Below are 26865 nucleotides of genomic sequence, written 5' to 3' on the forward strand. Positions count from 1 at the left end.
AAATGTGGCTAGAATTAACTCAGCTCAGAAGCAAACATATAGGTGTCTGTCAAGCTTTACTAATTGTTTATGGAGTGACCGCCTATATCGAACCTACTCTAGGCCATAGACAGTAATGACAAAGAAAGGTGGAGTTCCTGACACCATGAGAAAACTACAATAGGAATGGGTGAGACTGTAGGCCTTTGTAACCCACTACAATGGTGCTCTCAACCACAAAGCTTTCTGGTTGGCTGGCTGTTTGTTTTTAAATGATTCTGCTCTGTCCCTGTTCTTAGGGACAAATACAGTGCACCTGTATTTGAAAACGTGCCCATAATTATAAACCACTGATGTATAGCAACCAGAGGTATAGGATTGCTTTCTTAAGCACTGAAATTGAAAACCAAAACCAAATGTGCAAAGGTTAATAGCATCTAGCATTTGTAAAATAGATTCAAAGGTACAAAGGTTAATAATGATTTGGAATGCCTGCCAAGGGGCCAGTGTCATATGCAGTACATATGCATAGCATTTCTTATTGTGTTACAAGCTAACACCAAAGGGACCATGATGAAAAAGCAACATAGGGGACAATGCCCTTCTTTTAAAACAAGAACAACAAAGAAAAAAAATTAGTAAGGAAAATCTCTTCTGTATATGTATGACCTCCGTTTTAATTGAATTTTCCTGTGGTAATATTATACTATTACTACATGAATAGACTAATGCTCTTAGCATTTGAATTCCAGTATATGGTAGAAGCATAAGGTCTTATTTTCTGTTCTCTTCGAAGGCAAATACTTGAAGATAGGTAATTAGGTAGGTAGACACAGGAGATAGATAAACAAGCAGGTGAATGAAAAATGAAATAAGAGAGGGAAGAAAAAAGAGAGAAAGAAATATGAAGACTTTTGTTCATGCCTTTTGTTTCTTAATATAAACTTCAACTCCCACTGCATCATTTCCCATATGTTTCCAGGAAATTTTTACCTGGGATATGATTCTTTTCTTTGGACAATACAAAACTAAATAACAATCACCAGTATTTGGTTGTGCATATGAACCAAGCAGTCCCTGTTCCCTAGAGCTCCCACTGAGATACCTTCTGCTTTCAGAACTGCAACCAGTAGTTTGGAGACATATCATTTATCACTAGCAAAACTATTTGTTTTGCATATTCTATAATGAAAGGCTGTGAAACATTTAGAAAATTTTAAGTACTCCTGCTACAGGCAACTATGAGTTGAGTGACTTTGAACCCACGTCACTATCTATAAAATGGAGAATAGGTTGACCTTTATTTTTAATCCATGTGGATACTCTACTCATCCTCAGTTTTTATTCTTCTAATTATGCTTTATTATATCATCGTACATGCCATTTCGTATATTTCCTAGAAACATAATGAATAAGAGAAGAACTATGATCTTTAAAAATCCATGAATGATTTAGAATTTTTTGAAGGGGATATTATGTTAGACATGAAAGTTGCAGTTTGGGGAGATATTTAAAAGTCAGATATTGGGGTAACACTGGGGTGCAGCAGGTTAAAGCCACACCCTGCAGTGCCGGCATCCCATATGGGTGCCAGTTCAAGTCGCAGCTGCTCCACTCCTGATCCAGCTCCCTGTTAATGTACATGGGAAAATAGAAGAAGATGGCCTAAGTACTTGGACCCCTGCACCTGTGTGGAAGATCTGGAAGAAGCTCCTGGTTCCTGGCTTTGGCCTGGCCCAGCTGTGGTTTTTGCAGCCATTTGGGGAGTGAACTATTGGGTGGAAGGCTTCTCTTTGTCTCTACCTCTCTCCATAACTCTGTCTTTCAAATAAATAAAATAAATCTTTAAAAAAAGTCAGATATTCAAGGAGCCAATGCTTTAAAAGGAGAAATAAGAAAGTACATAAATAAACATAATAAGCTATGAAGTGTTAATCTCCTATTCAGAGAATGAGTGGAAATTTCATTAGTGCTGTGTATTTAACGATGAGTTTGGTTTGGATATATAGGAATGAGGGACAGGCATTCATGGGAAGGGAAAACAGCTAGGTAAGATTTCATGAAAATATTTTATATATACATATATATACACATATAAACAGGAAATCTCTATTGCCAGCTAGTACACATAGCACTTGGAAAGTTGGGTTCACTCATTTCTGTTCCATCAGTCTACATAACTCAGCTTTCCAAATATTTGCTTCTCAGCATACATTATCCAGTTAGTTACCTCTGACTACATTAAGGAGGCAGGTGCTGGATTTGTGCTTGACTTTCTATTAGAAACAATGGAGAGAGGAACGGCTTCTAGGTGATTTTCAGAAAAGTCCTTTAGAGAACCTGCCGTGTGACAAATGTATAGATTGTCTTTGTGCAGCCATATAAATAGAATATCTCATTTCTCCATGTTTCACTCTCTCCACGAAGAACTAACTACTTCATAAATTGAGCTGTAAACTCAGTCACCAAGTAGCAGAAACCCCATAAATAGCTGTAAATATGTCAGTGGTTTTATTGCTCTTCCTTCAGCTGCAGTCTAATCACAGTTTGCATGCCGAGTGTGCAAGCCGACCACAAAACCAACATCTAGTCTTAACCTCAGACCTTCTGAATAGAAATTGCACATCTTCGGCAGAAGTGACAGATTTGCTGTATCTCAGATGATCCTAGGACTTTCTCTGAGGGTGTTTTTTGTTGTTCTGTTGTGATACTTAGGCTCGTTTTTACCCTCGTCCCTACTACAAGCATTTGCCAGTAAACTGACAAGTTACCCTTGAACAACTATCTCTGAATAAGGGGAGCTGAAGTTCCACGCTGTGCCAGGGCTTTCGCCCAGAGAAGGTGGTTTTGTGTACTTTTATACAATAGATTACTTTTTTTAAAGATTTATTTATTTATTTGAAATTCAGATTTACACAGAGAGAGAAAGAGAGGTAGAAAGAGGTCTTCCATCCGCTGCTTCACTCCCCAGTTGGCCACAACAGCCGGAGCTGCACCAATCCGAAGCCAGGAGCCAGGAGCTTCCTCTGGGTTTCTCACGTGGTGCAAGGGCCCAAGGACTTGGGCGATCTTCTACTGCTTTCCCAGGCCACAGCAGAGAGCTGGATCAGGAGTGGAGCAGCCAGGACTCCACCAACACCCATGTGGGATGCCAGCACTGCAGGTGGCAGCTTTACCTGCTATGCCATTGAGCTGGCCCCTAATATTAACTATTGATATCATTTGTATATGTATTTAATTATTGAAAACAAGCAATTCTGTCTATCAGAACTATCACCTGGGTCTAACTTCTGAGTCCAAAAGCATACAGAGTATTTAGAAGAGCTGAGTGGAGTTGATGAGGATGCCCTGAAAAACAGGGCTCAGGTTGCCCATGAACCATGCTTAATGCACTCTCAGGAAAGGAGTCTTAAAGATTCAGGAGTCTTATTCTGATCTCCTTAGTGGATGTGTGGGCAGCCCTGGGCCTCCGTATTTGCTGGCCCCTCATACACAAGCATGTTCATCATAGGTAGTGAGATAACATTGGAAGACATGCAGGATTTGAAGAAGAGGGCCCAATTTTGAATCTTGTTTACTTGCTTCCCTTCCTTGGGCAAGTACCCTAAGACTTCTGGGCCAACTTTCTATTTCGAAAATAGTTATAATGATATCTGAGAACTACTCATCTATGCAGAAGATGTTTCTAAAGAAGTTTTATAAACTGTTCTACAAATGCTAGCTAATGGGACATGATGACATCACTGGGAGACACATCTATGCAGCATAACATAGGACTATCAGAGTTGGTTCATTGTGGTTCTTGAGTGGAAGTCTAAGCATATTTGAACCACATATGGTTATGTTGTTCACCCATTTGTAATAAAAGTGTAATTCCTTGGTGTTTGGCCTAGACTATGGACATGGGCCAGATACACAGTCAGGTGAGGGTGAAAGTGAGAGACTTTGGGAACTTCAATTCTACCATGGTGAATGGTTAGCCCTCCGCTTCCATCAAGTGGGCAGAAAATATTGTCTGTATCATCACTTTCTTAGCTTTCATGCCATACCCTCATGACTGATCTCAAAAATTGCTTTTGGCCTAATGTAGGTCTAGTTACAAATAAAGGAGGATTCTTTATCTTTAATGAATATTGACTATGTACACTTTCAAAGATGTTTTTACTTTCTGAAACCTGTCAACTTAGGAAACACTCCAAAAGAAATACTGATTTTTTTTCCTATCAGTTTGTTATCTCATGTGTAGTATGGTGAAATAGATTTTTGGTTATTATTTATTTTGTTTGGTAAATTGAATTCAGCATTTGAAAATTATATAAGCCTATTCAGATATCTGAATCTCAATATTTAATATGATTTCTGATTAATAAATTTACTTAATACACTGATAGGAGACTTAAAAGTATATGTTTTATTTTGTTGCAGATTAAGTCTCTCAGCAAAAATCTGTGAGAAGACAGTGCTAAAGCGAGTTTTGAAAGAGCTGTGGAAGCTAGTTCTTAACAAAATAGAAAAACAAATTGTTCTTCCTCCCCTGACAGATCAAACAGTAAGTATTCAAATTCTAGTTTTACTTTCAGGAACCCATCTAATTAATTTTTATTTAAATGAGTGGTTTTGATCCCAATCAAAAATTTAATAAATCTATTTTAGGAAAAGCTATCTGGTAAACAGCTTTTTTTCTTAAACAATGATTGATCAAGTTGTATCCAAATCTATTTTAAATAGTGGCAGTAGCAATCAAACTTCCCAGTGGGCCGGAATTCAAAATTTCATCTCTTCAAAAACACTATCCATGTTCAATTTATCAGGTTATCTCGTCTGCATATAAAATACTCTATTGATTTTACTGTGAGCCACATCAGACACACCAGCCATTTCTATGACTTCTCACTCAGGACACCACCAGGGTCTCGTGTAGTCCACTTGCTCTATTTGTTGTCACATATTTATTTCCTCCTTGAATTCCTCTTTCTACTACAGCCATAAAAAGTAGCTCTTACTAGTCCAAGCACTCAAAATATCATTGTCTGCTTAAGAGTTCGTCGACTCCATTTTTAGAGTTTACTTCCTTTCTGAAATTGAGAAGCCGAAGATTTCGCTGTTTTAAATTTGAGATCTGTTTGTCACTCTTTCTGTGTGTTAGTGAGCATGAAATACCCCATTTCTCTAGTACAAAAAATTAATGTGAAAATAGCATCATAAGCAAAACACTGAAACTCAGTTAATATACTGAAATGCTATTGTATGAATGTTATTCCCTATGGTATATCAAACAGTTCCTGGAAAAAACATAGGAAAAAGAAATTAAAAATAATGTGCACTTTTCTAAGAAAAAAAGTTTACTGTGAACACACAAGGGAAAACATTCAGACTAGAACAAACCCACTGTGTTTCTTTTCTAAATTTATAGTTCAAGGACATGGTTTCCAGACTGCCCTATGGAATGTTTTTCACCTTTCCATTTTCCTTTTATCTATTACCTCCCCACATAGAGGTTAATAGAGGAGACACCTTGTAGTGGATTTGAAGAATATGATTGTAGCACAAATAGTAAAACAGAAAGAGAACCCGAAAGATCAGTTGGCAGCAAAGTTAGACAACAGTGAAGTGCATACACAGTGCCAGGTACCTCAGTTCAGATATCCTAAAGCAATAAAGGAAAAAAATCACACTAACAAGCACCCATTAAGGAGGAATTAATTTTTTCTGTGATTGAGGAAGATACATTGGTATAAATAATGAGTCATAAACTAAGCTAAAATACATATTGATACTGTTAATCGTGTACACTTGTTCCATATTTATCCCATGAATTTATATCTATAGAAAATATGTTCTTATAAAACATTCCAAGATTTTCAAAGATGCAGATAGTTTCATTGACTTACAGCCAGACAGTGAGTGATCAAATATAAACTACTTTGAATTTTGCTTAATGCCACAAATGTGTCATTTAATTACTTATAACCTACATGTGCAGGTGGCCAAATCATATATCCAAGAGTACTTCAAAAAGTACTTGGAAAATGGAATTATGAGATAATTATTTTGGTACAAAATTAAATACTGGCATGATCCTTTTCATAATAATCATTTCCTTAAAATATTTGAATCTTCAGACACAGACACACACACACACACACACACCCTTTATTCTGCTACCATACATAATACATTTCTATAACACTAGTTAGCACTCATGTATTTGATCACAGGCAGAATGAAGTCAGTATAATCTGCAAGTTGAGTTAGTTTATATGAAGTTTCCTTGGCTAAGGGGCTCTGGAATGTGACGGAAGAGCTGTAACTCAGCATAAATGGAGGCGATCTCACCTTGGCTAACATAGGCTTTTTCAAAAGCAAATGCACACCTGGAGAGCACCTGCACATAGGATCCCTCTCTGGGGAGAGATACCTTGCCTACGTCTCACATCTGGCAGACCACCCTCCTCCTGTTCTGGAAACTCCACTGCCTGCCGTTGTACTCTCTTGTTTTATTGTTGTCTGTCTGCTCAACATTTCTAACATTTCTTGAAACAGCCATCAGCTTTGCTGAGCTCCCTAATATTGTCCAAGCAATTTCTTAGAGCAGTAATTACTGTTTTTGTTAGTTCCTAGGTAATAAAATTACAGGGGCTTGGATTGTAGTGCCCACTGCTATTTTTCCCTTAAGCCCTATTATTTTCAGTGAATAATTTTGTTTAATATAAGATTTTCAAAGGATAATATTAAACAGGGCCGGTGTAGTTTTGCACTGGGTAAAGCCACCACCTGCAATGCAGGCATCCCATCTTGTAGTGACAGTTCACTTCCAGCTATTCTGCTTCCAAACTGGCTTGTGCTAATGTGCCTGGGCAGGCAGCAGAAGATGGTCCAAGTACTTAGGCACCTGCCACTCAAATGGGCAGTCAGGATGGGTTTTCTGGCTTTTTTTTTTTTTTTTTTTTTTTTTTTTTTTTTTTTGTAGCAACACACAGAGTCTATTTATTCTTAGGCAGTCATCTGTAACTTCTCCAATTCCTGTTGGACATGCCAGTCTGTCCCGGAGAGGGTGTCGCTGCCTGGCTGGCTCCGCCTCCACCCTTCGTGTGGAGCTGGGTCTCCATCCTGAGGAAGGCTTTGAGGTTCTCAGCCACGTGCTCCTCCTGAGCAGCCTTTCCTGGCTCCTTGGCTTCACACTGGCTCCTAACTGCCATTTGGGGCAAGAACCAGTGGGTGGAAGATCTCCAATCCCTCTCTCTCTCTCTCTCTCTCTATCTCTCTCATTTCTCCCACTCTTGCCTTCATTCTACCTTTCAACTAAGTAAATCCTTAAAAGAGAATAATTCAGGCTGGTGCTGTGGCTCAATAGGCTAATCCCCTGCCTGTGGCGCCGGCACCTCGGGTTCTAGTCTTGATTGGGTCGCCGGATTCTGTCCTGGTTGCTCCTCTTCCAGTCCAGCTCTCTGCTGTGGCCCGGGAGTGCAGTGGAGGATGGCCCAAGTGCTTGGGCCCTGTACTCACATGGGAGACCAGGATAAGCACCTGGCTCCTGGCTTGGGATCAGCGTGGTGCTCAGGCCGCAGCGGCCATTGGGGGTTGAACCAACGGAAAAAGGAAGACCTTTCTCTCTGTCTCTCTTTCTCACTGTCCACTCTGCCTGTCAACAGCAACAAAAAAATAATAATTCAGAATAACTTAAAAAGAATAACTCAGCATAAATGGAGGCGCTCTCACCTTGGCTAACATGGGCTTTTTCAAAAACAAACAAACACATGGAGAGCACCTGCACATAGGATCCCTCTCTGGAGAGATACCTTGCCTAGGTCTCACACCCAGCAGACCACTCTCCTCCTGTTCTGGAAACTTATATATATATATATATATATATATATATATATATATATATATACACACACTCATATATATACATGTATGTATATATATATGAACCTGACACATATATATATATGCATATATATGGACTTAACTGCATATATATACATATATATGAGTATATATATATATGAGTTATATCAATGGTGTGAGCCCCAAAGTCCGAAAAGTGCTGCAGCTTCTTCGCCTTCGCCAGATCTTCAATGGCACCTTTGTTAAGCTCAACAAGGCCTCGATTAACATGCTGAGGATTGTGGAGCCGTATATTGCATGGGGGTACCCAAATTTGAAGTCAGTAAATGAACTAATTTACAAACATGGCTATGGCAAAATCAATAAGAAGCGAATTGCTTTGACAGATAACACTCTGATTGCCCGCTCTCTTGGTAAATACAATATCATCTGCATGGAGGATCTGATTCACGAGATCTATACTATATATATATATATATATATATATATATGAGTATATATATATAACTCATATATATATATATATATGACATTACATTTTCTAAATAAGGTCATCTGTAGAAAGGATTATAATCCCCTGAATTTTTCCAGCATTGATGTCTTCAAGTATGACTTGTATTATTTATATATTGTTACTCATTATGTTGTTATTCATTTTTTGAATAAATATTATTTGACCTTTTACTAAACATAGTTCTGGATATTAAGAATAAAATACGAGCAAAAGTAGCCATGGCTGCTGTTCTAATGTTACTTGTGGTCTTAGGTTTCCCAATGAACATACACACTGCAATAAAAAAGCATGAGACTGTAAACGTATACTAGCTGATTTCCCCTACTACTAGAGTATTCCCAGCTTCTAAAGGGCCAAATTCAGGAGTTTTCCATGCACATATGCCACAGACATGCTCTAGGCTAGTCCTCACCGTGCATTGGATGGTTTATTCCAGTGGTTTTCAAATTCTTTTCCCCTGTTCCAGAGAAAGCCTTTAACTAAGGGCAGGGATAGGTGGACAGGAATAGTCTGGACAGCATTTCAGGAGAAGCACCTCCACCTTCTTCAGTCCTGTATATTAAAATTTCTATAGGATTATTTTGTGAAGCAGATGATAGTGGGGGAATTGCTTCTGCTAAAAATAAATAAAAGTTTAAAATGCTGATTTAATTTATATGCTATATTAAACTGGCTACAATAGCAGCAAACCTTTAAGTAATCCAAACTCAAGACTTTCAATACTTACTAGGACTGTTACACTGCCAGCAGTGCTACATATCCTTGAAATCATTACAATTTAATACAGAACAACTAATGGGACAGGTGTTGTGGTATAGCAGATTAAGCACTGCTTGGGATACTTGCATTCCTTATAGGGGACCTGAGAGCGAGTCCCACCTCCACTTCCAGCCCAGCTATCTGCTACTTTTCACCCAGGCAGCAGATGATGGTGTAAGTGCTCGAGTCCCTGCCAACCCTGTGGGAAACCTTGTTCATGCTCCTGGCCTATGGCTTCAGCCTGGTCCAGTCCCAGTTGTTGTGGGCATTTGGAGAGTGAACAAGTAGACAGAAGATCATTCTCTCTTTTGTTCTCTTTCACTCTCTCACTCTGTCACCCTTTCAAATAAATGAAAATAAGTAAATGAACTTTTAAAAATAGACAAAGGTGTCTGGCATAAAAGCCACAAAGGTAATAATAATGGAAATAAAAAAGTTTTTTTTAAAACATTTCCACTGTGATTAATATTACAGATCTTAACAGTAAGTCTTCTCTCTTTCTCTCCATGTTTTAGGGACCCCAGATGATTTTCATCGCAGCCAAAGATCTTGGACAGTTATCCAAACTGAAGGTAATAAGCATAATGAAGTTATGGGTTGTCCTTAAAAAATAATTCACTAACTATAGCTCTGCTAGAAAGCATTTTCCTCTTAGTAATGATGATATGTATGTGGCAGGATTAAGAAGATACATAGGGGGACTTCAGAAAGTTTGTGGGAAATAAAAGCAGAATTAAAAAAATAAGTTTATTTTAGCATAAAAACTTTTGAAATCCATGTATAATATTTTTTATAAAATGCATTTTCTGTTAACTTTTTAATACCCCTATTCATGCATTTAAATTTTTTACACCTAAATAAACTTATCCTTTAATTCCTTTCCCTACAAACTTTTTGAAGTCCACATATGTTTCAGCAGTATCAAAATCTGCTGTCAGATTTTTGGCGTTATAACATCAAGCTTATGGAGAAGATGAGGGCTCATAAGATATTAAACTTGCTTTGTATGAATAAAAGCAGATAATAGACCACATAGAAGTCCAGTGAACTCTAGAGAAGTTTTAAAGACAAGAACATGAAATTCATCAAAACAGATCCTGAACTTGCCAACTGTAGGTGAGATTGGCTGAGTAAAAACCACTGCCCTTCATTTTCACTTTGGAGTCATCCAATGTTGGAGCTCTCTAGGGAGCCTCAGTCTCTGTCCTTCTCGGACAGGAACTTGACTGCTCAAATACATGTTCTTTTCATACCAGCTCTGTCTCCTGGAAAGCAGTTAGAGGATGGATTCCAGATGCACAGGACCTTCATTCCAGTTTCCTCCTCAACTGCTTCCTCTGTGTGACATGGGCTGAAGTATTTAACTGCTCCCATTTTCAGAAGTAGCTTTTGTAAAATGCAGAAAGTTTGAACATTGGGTTCATAGAGTAGTTGTGGAAATAAATGACGTAATGCATATGGTAACATCCAAGAGTTTGCCATCTTCCATGGAAACATGGAGCTATCTTCATTTCTTACCCAGCTGAAGCCCATAGTTAAGTATCACTGGTATGGTTTTGTGTGTAGAACACAGGAAAAGTATCATAAATTTGCATAATTATTGACTGTGGTAAAACATGTGCCTTAAAGTTTCATTATCTTGTTTTCTCATCTATGTTATGTACTTCCTTAGAAAAAAATGTAAAACCAATAATCCATCTAGCAGACATAATCATCAGCTAAAATTGTTTCTTACAGGTGTTTAGTGCAGCTGAAGGAAGGGGGCAGGTAGATATTTCTGACAAAGTATTCCCTTGTGTCTTGGATTGCTCTCTCTTCATTTACCCCTTTGGTTGACTCCCTGGGATTTCTGTACCCTACACTGAATGATGAATGTATACAGTACTGAAGTTCCTTATATAAACCCATGAAGGGGAAACAGCACGGGCCTCATTACAAAAGAAATGGCACTAGCCACGTGTCTAGCATCTGTGTCATATGAAATGTACTCCATCTCCCAGGCTTCTGTTTCCTTAGTTAAATGTTATTGCAACTAAAACTGTTTCAGTTTCAAGTTATAGGAAACCAAACTAACAGGAGCCAACAGGAAATTGATTAGTACATGAAATTTTATAGTTCAGGCTTAACTTAGTTTCTATTACTGTGTGATTAGTGTAATATTAGAGTAATATTATAAGACCCAGGCACTCACCACCCAGAGCTGGGTGCTGTTTTCCTTGTTTGATGTATTGCCACAACAGCAAGAAGATGGCTGCCTCTACTCCTATATCTTTTGAACTTCATGCCTTCTGAGTCTACTTTCTCATCATTGGCTCTGAGGGAGTATTATAACAACTGACTTAACTCACAGGTTCACCCCAGAGCAGGGATCCAGTCAGCTCTGCCTAAATCTTAGGAAGAGAAGCAAACAGAAACTAGTTCCCCAGATGGTGATATGCATGCTGGCTGGACAATTAGAGTCACGGTGAAACCAGACACTTCAGCAACAACCTTGATAGTCCCAGGTTGTTGTTTTTTTTGTTGTTGTTGTTTTGTTTTGTTTTTGTATCAGTGAATCCTCTGTTACTTATAATAACCCCAGAGCAAACAATGAATGAAGTAACCTAACAGGGTTGTTGCATCAACACTGAAATAATCTGAATGAATAAGAATTGGAAACTTGCTATCAGTAGCTCGTGAGAAAATAATAAGATCCAAATCACATTTTTATAATTGGCACTTGATTTCTTACATTTTTAAATTATTAGATCACTTAATTATTATTGTTTGGGTGACAGATCAATAAATCCTCTACAACCTTATGCAAAAAATTTAAACTCCAGCTACTGTGAAGAATTTCAAATTTTACAAGGCTATTTTATCTTATTTTACTAGCATGTCACTTCTCTTTGTATTTTAAGAATTTTGCCTTTAAATTTTTATATGTTTGAAAGAAGATTTGATCTGGTAGAAAGGTGTTGTTGGAAATAATCATACTGATGGATTATTTCAGAACTATTACATATTAATATTAACATATAACTACCTTACTTAACCCAAGGCCAAGAAAATCAGAACAATGTGGGAAGCCACCATTTTGTTTTGCATTTGATATAATTTAATATTAATTCATTAAACAAGTGTTCAATAATTTGACATTTTTGATATTACTTCTTACTGGTACTTCATTCTGTATGCATATTATGCATGTCCAACTTATTACTATTTAAAGGGATCAGATTTATTTGACATAGCTAAAATATTCATAAATCTTCATGATATAATGACATAATATCAAAAATAATTGATTTAAACACATTAGTGTATTATTTCAGCAAAATCATTTACTTGGTCATTAACTCTTTGCCAGCCACTTTCAGAAATCCCTTTATTTGGTGCTGGCATTGTGGCACAGTCAGTTAAACCAACATCTGCATTGCCAGCATCCCATATCAGAGTGCTGCTTTAAGTCTTGGCCACACAACTTCTGCTCCAGCTCCTTGCTAATATGCCTGGGAAAGCAGTGGAAGATGACTTGAGTACTTGTAGCCCTGCAACCATGTGAGTGACCCAGATGGAATTCTAGGCTCATGGCTTTGGCCTGGCCCAGCTCCAGGCATTGCAGCTATTTGGGGGAGTGAATCAGTGGATGGAGAATCCCTCTTCCTCCCTCTCCCTCTGGCTCTCCTTCCCCTTCCTCCTCTTCCTCTTTTCTCTCTCTCTGCAATTCTACTTTTCAAATAAAGAAAATAAATATATATTTTTAAAAACCATTTATTTGAATGAGCTACAGTTTAGAAAATTATTTCTAGTAAAAATTATGTTTTCTTGTAGCATCAACATATATTATTCATTAGTATTTGCTTTAAAAATGAGACCACATTGTAAAACTAGACAAGAATGACAAATCCTGGGAGATTTATTTAGCATATTTAGAGTTACTTGTCCCATAGTATTTCTTTGCATAATCTGTTACAATTTCCTATTATTTTTGGTTTCAATGGGTATTAAATATTCTAAAAGTACTAAATGAACACATATGTTTAAATTGAAACCCCTATATAAAAAAAAAAGATGAAGTAAGATGTATATATGTGTATATGGACCCAGGAAAGATTAAACAGTATTTTCAATAATATTCAATGATGATGATTGTATTCACACATATTGAACACTAAGAAATGCTGAAGAAAGTACATTTCAATGTCAAAAAAACCTATTAACTACCTAGCAGGTGACAATTATAAAAAAAAACAAAAACTGAAGTTAGTGAAACACAGAGACTATGTATGTTATCTGCTAAATAGCAACATTTGAAATGTGATAAAATAGAATAAGGACAAACCACTGGATGCGATGACATGATGTGCGCAGTAAACAAGTGCACAGCTAAGGGAGCAAGGAGCAGCTGATACTGAACCGCTGCTGCACTTAGCCCTGTGTGCTGACTTGGAGCTGCACTGTCATAGAAAAGGAGACACTTTTACTGCTGACCAAAGGCAGCAATACATCAGTTAAGCTATGCATTCTTAGAGCTGTGTCTACTCACATGGGACTTTTCTTCTACTTCACACAAAGGCACCTACGTAAGTTAGAATTTAAGCTCCAGGAAAACAAAAGTCTTCATTGTATTGAGCAGTATTCTCAGTCACCCAGAGAAGTACTGGAACATAATCAGAACTGCAAACATGTGTTGAGTATTGTTGAGTAGGACAGTGGCAGCCCTAGGAATATTGTGTCAGTTTGGGCGGTCAGGAATTTTAAATTTCTTTCTCTTACACAGATTTCTATTTCCTTTATTATTTCCTCTTTCTACCACCATTTCTCTAATTAAGCTTTGGATGACTGGAGACAGAACACAGAAAACAATAGGGAAAATTCATTGTAAGATAATAAAATCAGTTTTTAAATCATGGCAAAATATTTTAAAAATTATTATAAAATATTTTAAATCTCCAAACCAAATTCAGTTCATTCTTTGAAGCTTTTCTCAGTAATGAGTAAACATTAAGGGTACCTAAGAAAATGAAAAAAGGGAGGGATGTTATAATCATTTTGTTTTGTTTTATTTATTTAAAAAGGAGAGAAAGAGGGAGACAGAGGGTCTAACAGAGCTCTCACATCCATTGGTTCATTCCTCAAAGTCCTGCATCAGTCAGCACTGGACCATGCTGCAGTCAGGAGCCAGGAACTCAATCTGAGTATCCCACATGGGTGACAGGAACCCAGCCACTTGACTCACTCATTACCTGGGCCCCCCATACCTCACCCCACAATCAGGGAGTGCATTAGCAAGCAGCTGGTTTGGAGAGTGGACCTGGTACTCCAATGTGGGATGCAGTGTCCCAAACAGAAGACTTAACCACTACATCAAATGCCTGCCATAATAAACCTTATATTTTACATAGGCTTTATCAGTAGATAGTGAGAAAGGCTAAAATCTCCCCTAAATCCCTTCCATGATTGACATTCCTCAGGGTGACAGATCACAAACCCAGGAATTAGGTGAAGAAGCCTAGGCACACATTTTCTGGATTTCGCCCTTTTTTCTAACATTCACTTGCAGCTGATAATAAAGCCATATCTCTATCAACATACCACTTTAAAAGTATTTCTTCTATTGGCAAAATTGATGCTTATTAATATATGACAAGATGATCACCTAAAATGCACTCAGATGAGCATAGTTCAAGTAGGGAATGTTTGCATATGGGAACTATACAGGTTTTGTTTGAAAGTAGTTGTTTAAAAAGAGATAGCTATTTTCTTCAGATATTTAATATACATGATAGCCAAAGGCTTAATGTGCCACCAAATAAAGAATTCAATAAATAAAAAGTAAAAACACCATAGATCGGCGGAAATATAAGGGAAGAACTATAAACAGTCATCAAATGAAAATATGTCAATTTCACTCACATAAACTAAATTTTAAAATAATCTCAGGTCATTAAAGATATAGTAGTATATCACTCTTAACAGCTTTGAACTGGTTGTTTTATACGCAGTTGTTAACCTGTTTTCCAGGAGCACATGATTCGAGAAGATGCCAAGGGCCTGACACCAAGACAGTGTGCTATAATGGAGGTGGTCCTGGCTACGATCAAGGTAAGACTGAGGATCCCCTGGTTCTGTACCCAAAGAATGCCCCGTGGACCTCGAGAGCTGCATACCCCTGATGCATATCTGTACAGCCTTGTCATCCAGGAGACTACAGATAGTTGAATAGAGAGGACCCTAGAGCATGACAAAATTAGCCTTTATCTATCTCCTTATTACATCTATATTACACTGTTCTTACACTTCCTTCATCTTTCTTTAAAAGATGCGTATGAAACCTATGTTGTTATAAACAGTTTCAAAGGAAAACTCAGTTAAAGAGATGCTTCAAGAGGAATTTGGGTTAATAAATTTTCTTTTCTGTTTTCTGTTTGTTGATATTAATTTTTTTTTGACAGGCAGAGTGGACAGTGAGAGAGAGAGACAGAGAGAAAGGTCTTCCTTTTGCCGTTGGTTCACCCTCCAATGGCCGCAGCGGCCGGCGCGCTGCAGCCGGCGCACCGTGCTGATCCAAAGGCAGGAGCCAGGTGCTTCTCCTGGTCTCCCATGGGGTGCAAGGCCCAAGCACTTGGGCCATCCTCCACTGGCTTCCCGGGCCATAGCAGAGAGCTGGCCTGGAAGTGGGGCAACCAGGACAGAATCTGGCGCCCCGACTGGGACTAGAACCAGGTGTGCTGGCGCCACTAGGCGGAGGATTAGCCTGTTGAGCCATGGCACCGGCCGATATTAATTTTAAAGCATGAATCTTTTCCTCTGTCTTAGAAGATACAATAATTTAATTTTAATTTTTATTGAATTAAAATACATTATGATATGTGCCCCATTTTTCATAGCCAATGGCTGACCAAAATTTATTAAAATATAGGCTTAATATGTGCAGATCCAGAATGTAGAGTAGTATTATATTTATATGTGAAAGTTTATTAAAGAATTTGAAAATGAATCAATGAATTTATGTTCTAAATTTAAACTGTTCAGTATTTCTCCTCTTTACTGTGGGAAGCATCTATTATCCAGGGTATATGAACAGTATAGCAAAGGACTGTTATCTGTCAAGTGCCATTGCAGAGCATGGAACTGTACCACTGGCACACACATTACAATAGTACTCATTAAATCAGAGCTCTATCTCAGTAAGTAATGCAGACCTTCCTAAGGCTGTTAGCACGTGACTCCTGTTTTGTACTTTCATCACTTAATATGAAGTCACTTTTTGATGCTTCAGTGTTGAAAACTCTGAAGTGAATGTTGTGAGATTCTGTGGCACCTGGTGGCACCAGCAGAGTGTGGGTTCGAACAATGAGATAACAGAAGTACAGTGTCTTAAGAATGCAGCAAGACTGGGAAGGCAATGGAGGATGGCCCAAGTCCTTGGGCCCTGCACCTGCATGGGAGACCAGGAGAAGTACCTGGCTCCTGGCTTCGGATCAGCGCAATGAGCCGGCCGCAGCAGCCATTGGAGGGTGAACCAACGGCAAAAAGGAAGACCTTTCTCTCTGTCTCTCTCTCTCACTATCCACTCTGCCTGTTTAAAAAAAAAAAAAGAATGCAGCAAGAATATTTTCTCAGTATGTAGAAAGTTTTGCAAAATATGTTTGAGAAAAAATAGAAATCATGAAAAGCAAGCTCAGGAAAAATATCAAAATAAGTTATTTTAATTTGAGTAAGAAATGACTAACCTTTGGAATTGTAGGAGTATTAATAGTTTTGTGTAAGAATGGAATGGTAGAAAAATGAGAGCTCGATAGTTAATCTGAATTAGGAAAAAAAACCTAAAATTATTAGAATCTGAATTCAGTTACCTATAGGTTTTATTAGGTCAATTGAGAGAAAAAGAAACGTGTTCTGTGGAAATGATGAAAGCCATCCAGTGTAGAGACAGGCCTGGTTCTCATCCCAAGCGCCAGTGACGACCATCTGCAGGTCTGATTCTCCCCAATCTCAAACAATCTTGATCTCCAAGAAAATTCCTCTGAATCCCATCCCAACAGTGTTGACAGAATGCCCTTATGGAATCCAAGATGTACTAAATGGATCTGTGTCATTGTCTCATTCATCCAGGGCTAGAATCTCACCTTGGTCCCCTGAGCCAGGAGTCAGGTTTTCAGTTATTCTATTCCCTAACTTTGGTGATGTCAACTTTTCTTGTCGAGACCCCATGCTTGGCCTGCCATGCCTGCAGTCTCTCGATACTGTGATCTGTCCATCTGCATGTTATTCACCTGATAACTGTGGTCTAACGCCCCTGTCGTCAGTTAGCCAAAGCTGAGGCTCCCTTGATCTTATTTGTCTCTGAGATTTGCCCCAATGGACTGCCCTACCAAGTACTAATTATGATTAATGCTAACTACCAAGGGATTACAGAGAAGGGTGAGCACTACTCAGAAGACATGTAACTCCAAGAACTAGAGATTCAGTGACTGTCTGGAGTCCAGCAAAAGGAGCGCTGTAAGAGGAGCCATGCCTCATGGGAAAGATGTTCGTTCTTTCTTTCTTCCTTTCTTTCTTTCTTTATTTTTTTTGACAGGCAGAGTGAACAGTGAGAGAGAAAGAGAGAGAAAGGGAGAGAGAGAAAGGGCTTCCTTTTCTGTTGGTTCACCCCTCAATGGCCGCTACAGCTGGTGCGCTGCAGCCGGCGCACTGCACTGATTGGAAGCCAGGAGCCAGGTGCTTCTCCTGGTCTTCCATGGGGTGCAGGGCCCAAGGACTTGGGCCATCCTCCACTGCCCTCCCAGGCCACAGCAGAGAGCTGGACTGGAAGAGGAGCAACTGGGACAGAATCTGGCGCCCCGACCAGGACTAGAACCTGGTGTGCCGGCACCGCAGGCGGAGGATTAGCCTATTGAGCCATGGTGCCAGCCGGGAAAGATGTTCTTAATCCAAAGCAGCAGATGCTACCTAGGCTGACTGCCAATAACTGCCAAAGAAATGATCTTAATTATCCTATAGTTCAATTTAATCAAAGAAGCTGGAGCTGAGAAAGGAAGAATAAGGCTGTTATGGCTTGGAGAAAATAGACTGAAATAGTTTTGCATTTTTAAATGTTATCTCATGTGTATATATAATCTCACCTGATCCTTATGAATATCCTTTGTATTATATGAATACAGAATGTTCATTCACATTATTTAGATGAGAATACTGATAGTACAGGTTTTAAGTTGTTTGAGGCCAAAGTGCTACTGGTAATTGGCAGAGCTGAAAAAAAAGACTACAGACTCAAGTCAGTGCCCTTGCTTCTATGTAATCTCTATTTCACTCAATGTTTGCAAAGTGTAAATAACCTGTAACAGGCCAAAACAGATCACTTTTCTCCAGATAGATTACTTCTTTTGAATTATAATGCAATATTTAAATTATTTAGATTACTTTATAATTACTTCTAAACGATTTTAAAACATTTCAGCCTGTATATAAGTTTTGATAGGAGTATTAACTCTCTTAAGTACTGAAACTTTAATTGAGCTGCAATGATTTTTCCTGGCATGTAGTTTCAATTATAAGCCAGGAATGTAAACTATGGCAGACATAAGAGAAATTATGATATCTTGCTGCAGAGGATGGTTGAGCCTTCATACCTTCCATTCACCTGCTAGAACAGCCGAATCAATAGGCAAGGGACTTAAACAGACATTTTTCAAAAGAGGAAATCCAAATGGCCAACAGACATATGAAAAAATGTTCAGATTCACTAGCTGTCAGGGAAATGCAAATCAAAACCACAGTGAGGTTTCACCTCACCCCCGTTAGAATGGCTTTCATACAGAAATCAACAAACAACAAATGCAGGCCAGGATGTGGGGAAAAAGGTACCTTAATCCACTTTAGTGGGAATGTAAACTGGTAAAGCCACTATGGAAGACAGTATGGAGATACCTCAGAAATCTGAATATAGACCTACCATATGGTTCACCCATCCCACTCCTGGGAGTTTACCCAAGGGAAATGAAATCATCAAATAAAAGAGTTATCTGCACCCCCATGTTTATTTTAGGTCAATTCACAATAGCTAAGACATGGAATCAACCTAAATACCCATCAAATGAAGACAGGATAAAGAAATTATGGGATATGTACTCTATGGAATACTATACAGTGGTAAAAAAGAAATCCAGTATTTTGCAATAAAATAGATGAATTTAGAAAAAACCATGCTTAGTGAAATAACCAGTCCCAAAGGGGAAAATACCATATGTTCTCCTTGACCTGTGATAACTAATAGATCACCTAAAAGAAAATCTGTAGAAGTGAATTTGACACTTTGAGAAACACTGTCTTGAACAGCTCTTGTCTTGACTGTTAGGGATCAGTTTTTTTTCTTATTCATACTGTTTTTTGAACTCCTTATTTAACATAGACTTAATCATATGTGTATAAAGTCAACTGAAAATAGGTCTCCATAAAAAAAGAGTGGGAATAAGAGAGGGAGGAGGAAGTTTGTAACCTAAAGCTGTACAGTTCTGCATACATTCCTATGAAATTCTAAGGGTAAAGTTTAAAAACTTCCCATGGAATCCCAACTCCCATTAAACTGGGTGGTAAAAATGCCATCTTAAGTGTTAAACTGAACATGTTGTTAAAGTGATCATATAGATAGGATTAAGGGCTAAAAGGATCATATAAATAAGATCATGTGTCTGATAATAATAATAGATAGAATTGAAAAGGAGAGAATGTTCCAACATAGGAAGCAGTCCACACAGCAGACTCATAGAATGACAATCATTTTAAATAGTACTCTGGCCTCAGAATCAGCCCTTAAGGCATTCTGGTCTTGCTGAAAAGCAAGAGAGAGCATTTCAGGCATGAAAATCTAAGAAACTGTGGCAAAAATGTGTTCTATTTGAAGGACCTCTCTGAGAGACACCAAGTAGAAAGAAGTGGCCATCAAAGAAGGATGTACTTTTCCCTGAAGGGAGGAGAGAACTTCCACTTTGCTTATGGCCTTGTCTAAATACTGACTGAGTTTATGGATTCAAAAGGCTTCCATAGCCTTGGCAGCTTATGTCAAGAGCCTTGGGTGATCACTGACGTCATACAGAAGAGTGTCAGTTAAATCAACAACAGGAGTCACTGTGCACTTACTTCCTATGTAGGACCTTTGTCCACAATGAGTTGTATTATGATAGTTAACTATAAAACTTGTTCTCAAGCAGTTTTTATTTGTGTTTGGGGGGTGCAAATTGTTGAAATCTTAATATAGAATTGGTGTGTATAAAGTTAATTGAAAATGAATCTTAATAGAGAATAGGACTGAGAATAGGAGAGGGAGGAAGAGGTGGGGTGAGAATAGGGGTTGGAGGGAAATGGTAGGAAGAATCACTATATTCCTAAAGTTGTACTTATGAAATTTGTACTCCTTAAATAAAAGTTTCCTTTGGGAAAAAGAAAAAGAGTATTTCAAAGTAAAAGTAACAAGGTGACAGCTGTGAGAGAGAACCAAGCACATTATCAGTGTGTGCAATCCTATGGATTGCCCATTGGGAAACCCTAGTTTGAATGGATTACAGTTGAACTTTTGTGTCCTGACCTATATTCCAAAAAGACATTGGCTGCCCTGGAATTTCCTGAAATGAAGAATTCTTTCTAAGAGAAGCAGGAGACCTTTTCCCAACACCAATTCCTCTCTAACTTGAGCATGAATTCAAAGACCTAAGGACATTCTTCACTCCTGAATAATCCCTCAAGTTACCTCACTGTGAAGTTTGAAATATAAAGAAAAATCCTGTCTGGTTTGATTCTCCCCCCCACCTTTCCACGTTCTACAGAATGTTCATTGTGTATGTAGACCTGAACATCAGGCAGTGGTAATTCAGCACCTTCTCTGAAAATAGTAGACGCTGGATCAAGGCCCTCTGGAAAAATGGCATTTCTTAGTATGAAGGAGATAATTTAGGCAAAGTATCAGATCATATATAACTTTGCAATTTTCTTATTAACATCTTTAATCCTCATGCTATTTTTTATACTCAGGAATCCAAATAGCAGAATATGGCTTGGAATCACATTTCAATGCCTCTAAGTTTCTTACCCTGTCTAATTTGTCCTTGCTACCCATTATCCTTAAGACAATTTTAGTGACTGATTGTCTGCATCTTCTTTTTTACTTTATAGGTTTTGCATTGTTTAAAACTCAACAGCTCACTGGGAAAACAAATAACCTACCTCGTTTGGAGTATTACCATTCAGAAACCATTTTTTGGGGGCTCACCAAATGTAAAAAAATATGGGGGCCAATAAAGAGGTAGCTGGAGATGAGAGCTCTTGCCTTTGGCGTAGGAAGGAAGCATCAACCATCAGTTAAATGAAAGAGTCAGGGGCAAAGTGCTGCGCAAAGCAGAGACAGTCCTGACTTTGTATTGGATGTTTGAGGGAGAACTCCTGAGGGGGCTTTCTGAAGAGGAACATTCTGAAATTTAGAGGAAAAGAGACAAAATAAGGGGAAAGACACATTTTAAGCTTAGAAAAACTCATGATGACATGAGAGAAGGTGTCAGTCAGCCTGAGAATTTCAAATAGACTAGCATAGAGGGACAGATCATGACTGCCTGAAGATCACAGGGAATGAAAACCGCTCATTGGACTGAAGCCCAAGTGCTGAAGCCTTAGCATCAAAGTAAAGAATCACAACTTTAGTTTGTCAGCCAGAGGGAAATACTGAACTATTTTATGGGAGGGAGTAGCATATTCTGATATGTAAAGGAAGACTTCAGCTGTGGTAGAAAATAATTGTTTGACTATCATATAATTTCTAAAAAAGAAAGCTTTAGTGGTTTCAGTGGGTTGTGATAATGTAAGTTTAAAAAACGAATTATCTGCATGGAGTTGTCAAAAGTGTGGAAACAGGTGTTGGGGGTGGGGGGAAGTGATGATAGGAAATTGCTACCAAAAAGTAAATTCTTTTTGTTATCATGTGAAGAAATATTAGACTGTTCCTCCCAGTAAGTAAAAATAGAAAGTAAAAGATCAACAATTTCTGACAAATCTGAAGAGTTACACAGAGTTACAGAGTCTGTTGGGATTATAAAAAGAAAGGTTTGCTAAGCACGCAGACAATATGTATCCTGATTTTTTATATAGCAGCAATATTTCTTGCTCAGAAATTACAGCAAGCTCTGAAGGACTTTAGTTTCTGCAGTTTTATGAAGAATGCAAAAAGTGGAATAAATTCTCCCATTATTTTTCAAAATCATGAAAATGTTACTTCCTGCATAGCTTATCCCAACCCCCATTCAGAGGTATAGGAGTGTCTCTTGTCTCCATCCTTTACATTAGTGAAGCTTACCTACTTGTTTGCATGAAGAAATCAAATGCTTTATCACATATGAACCCATTAAATCAGTTCTTGTCATATAGAAAACTCTGAATAACTTAGTTTTCTTGTTGCTGGAGGAGTGATTGTTTACATTGGAGGACCATCTTTCACATTTAAATCCAAGACCCCACATATTCTATTGTAACCAAAGTGTTTTGTCCCCTCTTTCATGATAAAACTCTTTTTCAGCTCTCTCAATGAAGCGAATTATTAAATTCAGTCCACCCCTTTCCCTCCCGCTCCACATCCCCCAAGCAATGGTGCATGCCCAGGTTTCGTCCTGCAGCCTGTTGATTCCAGCTGCACAGCACCACCTCACTGTAACAGCAGGAAGTCTCCAATGATTTTTACAACTCCTCTGGACTCTCCTATAGGAATCAAAGCTGTTGCTTCCCTCACATTTTTTTCAGTGTAGATTGAAAAATGAGTGAGGGACATTGACAAGTACATCATGATATGTGCTCACTTAAAGGCACCAGTGTAAGAGATGGAACAGGATAATGTAAATAGTTAATTGACAGGGCATGGCCTAAAAAGCGATAACCAACCAGCATGAAGCGAAGAGATCAGGAAAATCTGGGGTGATATTAAGGGATGGATGAGAATTCACTGAGTGTTCAGGAAGTTTCCTGAACATGTTCCATGACTGGAACATCATCAGAGACAAAGGACTTCACCTTGGAAAGGTTCTGTGCAGGAGGGCTAGGGTCAATGAGGAGACCCCTCTGTGGGCAGCCTTGGGCTTAACTGAGTATTTGCATAATGAAGTGGTGTAGAATGCAGTCAAAAGGAAATGTTTAGGTTGAAAATGCCTAGGTCCTTTTGTGACCTGAATATATTCTCTAAAAATGGCTTTATTTGTGACTTTGAAAATGTGTGGTGCACTAAAAAGTCACTTCAGCAATAGTCATCCTATAGAAATGTGTAAAATAGGTTCCATAGTTCAAGACTGTAACAGAGATCAGTTATAGCTAGTTGATTTATATCGCGATGAGAGCTGTCACCAAGGTATTGTAAGTGAGTAGAGGATGAAAGGCGAGTATGAGTGGCATGAGAAAGGGAGAGTCATTGGAACCTTGCAACTGAGTGCAGAATGAGAGTAACAGGGAGCCTAGGGTGGTGCAGACGTGTCAGCTCTGGTACCTGCAAAAGCATGGTTCCCCCCAGAAAGCAGCCAGTCATGCTGTGGGCTATTTTCCTGTTGTCATGGTGGAGTTATATATGATGGCAGGATGATGGAACTAAGCATGCAGTAAAACAGGGCTTGTGCTGAGGAGACAAAGCCAGCCTACAGTTTGGGAGTTTATTCTACCAATTATGTATATTTTCTTACAAGTGGAAATTATAGTTTATAAAACTCTTTCGGATCCAGTAATTACTTACATCTTTGTGAGACCACAGGCAGTGTGGATTCTTCAGCTACCCATTCTATGATGATGACATGACACTCTGGGAGGCTAAACAACCTACAGGACACTCACACTGTGTGTGGGACAGATGATAAATTACATTTTCTAGCACATTATAAAGTAAAAAGCAAGGAGTCAAAAAGTGAGGAGGGGTGAGCCTTTTACCACATTGTTTTAAACCCCTGCTTGGGACACCTACATCCCATATCAGAGTGCTGGTGTGAGTCCTGACTGTTCAGCTTCCAATCCAGCCCCCTGCTAATGAGCCTGGGAAGCAGTGAGTGATGGCTCCAGTAAGTGAATTCATGCCACCATGTGGGAGACCTGGATGAAGCTCCAGGTCCTGGATTCACCCTGGTGCAGCTCTGGCTGGCATAGCCTTTGGGGAATGAACAAACATATAGAAGATTCTCTCTCTCTCTTTCTCTCTCTCTCTCTCTCTCTCTCTCTCTCTCTCTCTCTCTCTGTGTGTGTGTGTCTTTCTGTCACTCTGCCTCTTAAATAAATAAATAAATCTTTTTGTAGTGAAGAGAATTCTGGAACCTGGGAATTGGACACATGACCCAACACTTCCCACCTTTGCTCATAGAGAGATGTCCCCTAGAATGTTCATCTAACCACCACTTAATTTAATGTCCAGAAACAATTTTTGTTTTTCAGAAATACTTCAATTAAAAGTTTTATTAAACCAAACAAAACTATGCTTCCTTGCTTCTAGCTGTAATGGTCTCCCTTCTGTCTTTTGAAACTAGTATAAAGCAGTTCTACTTCCTTTTCCATGTGATAGTCTTAGAGACATAGAAGAAAACACTCATGCTATCCTGAGTTGTTTGTGGCTGGCTGTTCATTGAATAGCATACCTCAAGACAAAATTCCTGTCATCTTTGAAGACCCTCCACCTTTTTATGTTTCTTATAAATTATGAAACCTAGGAATGGACCTAATATTCCATATATGTACTTACCAGTTAGTCTTTGGGCCCCTGTACCCATGTGGGAGACCCAGAAGAAGCTCCAGGCTCCTGGCTTTGGCCTGGCCCAGCCCCTGCCTGTGGTGGAATAAGAAAGCCATGCCAAGATGGCCACTGTCAAGTGAGCATGTTACTCAGGAATGGCTTCAGAAACCCCCTGGGAAACCACCTGGGAAAATACATGGCAACGGAGCCTGCCTGGCAACAGGCTGTGATTGGTTAGGGCATAAACCACCCCTTGACTGGATTGGCTGCCTCAGCTCTATAAGCTGCTGTACTAACTGAAATAAACGAGTCTGTGGGCTGCTCGCCCCTGGCCAGCTTTCACGCAACTCCCGTGGTCTGTGTGGTGACTCTGCGCCTCTTGCCCCCACCGTGCTTCTCCTCCTCTCAGAATGAATCCACAGCAATACCTGCCATTGAGGCCATTTGCAGAGTGAACCAGTGGATAGAAGATCTCTCTGTCTCTCTTTTCTCTATAACTCTAACACTCAAAAAGAAAGGAAAAGAAAAAATGAGTGTGTAATTTTGGTAACTGTGCAGTTATAAAATGTGCCAAAATGTTATTTAGCTCATTAGTTAAAGAGGGAACCAGTAAGATTTTAGAATTGGCTCAAAGGAGAATTCCAAGAACTGCACTATACTTGTCTAAACAATAAGCAAAGCTGAAATAAATATGCAACTAGCGGCAAAATAGATAGGTCCACAGAATAACACTCAGTTGTATTCACCAGAAACAATTAATTTGCATTAATATAGACAAAAAATTAAGTGAATTTACAGAGTTTTTAAATAGTTCAAAGGTAATGAAAAATAATAAAAACCCTGTTGGGTATAGCAGTAAGAATACTCATTACTCCTTTTTTCCCTTTTTTCCTGAGAAAAGTGAAATAGACACTTTGAGATTTGATGATTGTTTACAACACTTGTCTTTTACATTGAAGGACAGTGTTTTGTTTGTTTTTTCTTCATACTATTTGTTGAACTCTTTTACTTAGTATAGGATTAGTTATATGATCATTAAGGAAACTATAAATAGATCTTTGTAAAAATTAAGAGTGGGAAAGTGAGAGGGAGCAGGAGAAAGGGTTGGAGTGTGGGTGGGAGGGAAGGTAGGGGAGAAAGTATCACTGTGTTCCTAAATCTGTATATATGAAGTATGTGAGACTTATATAACTTAAACAAAATTTTAAAAAATCATTTCATCACTTTCAGTTTTCTTCCTCTTCCACTGTCTTCTTCATCATCTCCTGGTACTTAGGCTCAGATCTGTTGAGGCTGAGGTTTCATGAGAAACATTGACAGAGAGAATGCCTCACCTTCGTGAGTTCCCTCCTTCTAGTTTCAGTTGATAACACTCTTCTTCATTCTTATCTGAACCAATTTCTTTTGATCATTCCTTTGTTCATCATGTGAAAAGTCCTCCAGAGACTACACACACACAGTCAAGCCCAATCTAAACTTTCCCTGTTAATAAATCTATTACATCTTTTTTCCACCCTCACATATCACATCACGTTTCTCAAAGAAAGAGTATCTGAATTTTTTTTTTCATCTATCAAAACACTTAAAAACAATTCTGGACTCAAAGTCCTCAATAAATATTTGCTGCATGTGAAAACACTGTAACATTTTTAAAAGGATATAAAAGTATAGACTATTATAGTTACATCTTTGTCTTTTTTAAAATATTTATTTGTTTGCTTGAAAGGCAGAAATACAGAGGAGAGAGAGAGAGAGAGAGAGAGAGAGAGAGAGAGAGAGAAAGAGAGAGAATCTTCCATGCACTGGTTTACTCCCGGAATGACTGGTTCACTCCCCAAATGGCTGCAGTGGCCGGAGCTGGACCAGACCAAAGCCAGGAGCCAGGCTTCATCTGGGTCTCCCACGTGGGTGCAGAGGCCCAAGAACTTGAGTCATTTTTTGCTGTTTTCCCAGGCACAGTAGGAAGCTAGATCAGAGCAGCCAGGACTCGAACCAGTGCCCATATAGGATGCCAGCACTGCAGGTGGTGGTTTCACCTGCTATG

At 38.7% G+C, this 26865-nt stretch overlaps 1 protein-coding gene across 2 annotated transcripts in view; it reads left to right on the top strand.

The window, feature by feature from the left end:
• The window catches only part of UNC13C (unc-13 homolog C), a 632546-nt gene that overhangs the window by 507351 nt on the left and 98330 nt on the right, over window positions 1-26865 (top strand). For both annotated transcript variants that reach the window (XM_062204781.1, XM_062204780.1), the window contains 3 exons: window positions 4405-4528; window positions 9619-9675; window positions 15110-15190. In XM_062204781.1, the coding sequence (XP_062060765.1) occupies window positions 4405-4528; window positions 9619-9675; window positions 15110-15190 (262 nt within the window). The remainder of the gene's footprint in view (window positions 1-4404; window positions 4529-9618; window positions 9676-15109; window positions 15191-26865) is intronic.

The sequence above is a fragment of the Lepus europaeus genome, chromosome 11 (genome assembly GCF_033115175.1).
Source record: "Lepus europaeus isolate LE1 chromosome 11, mLepTim1.pri, whole genome shotgun sequence".
Lineage (NCBI taxonomy): Eukaryota > Metazoa > Chordata > Mammalia > Lagomorpha > Leporidae > Lepus > Lepus europaeus.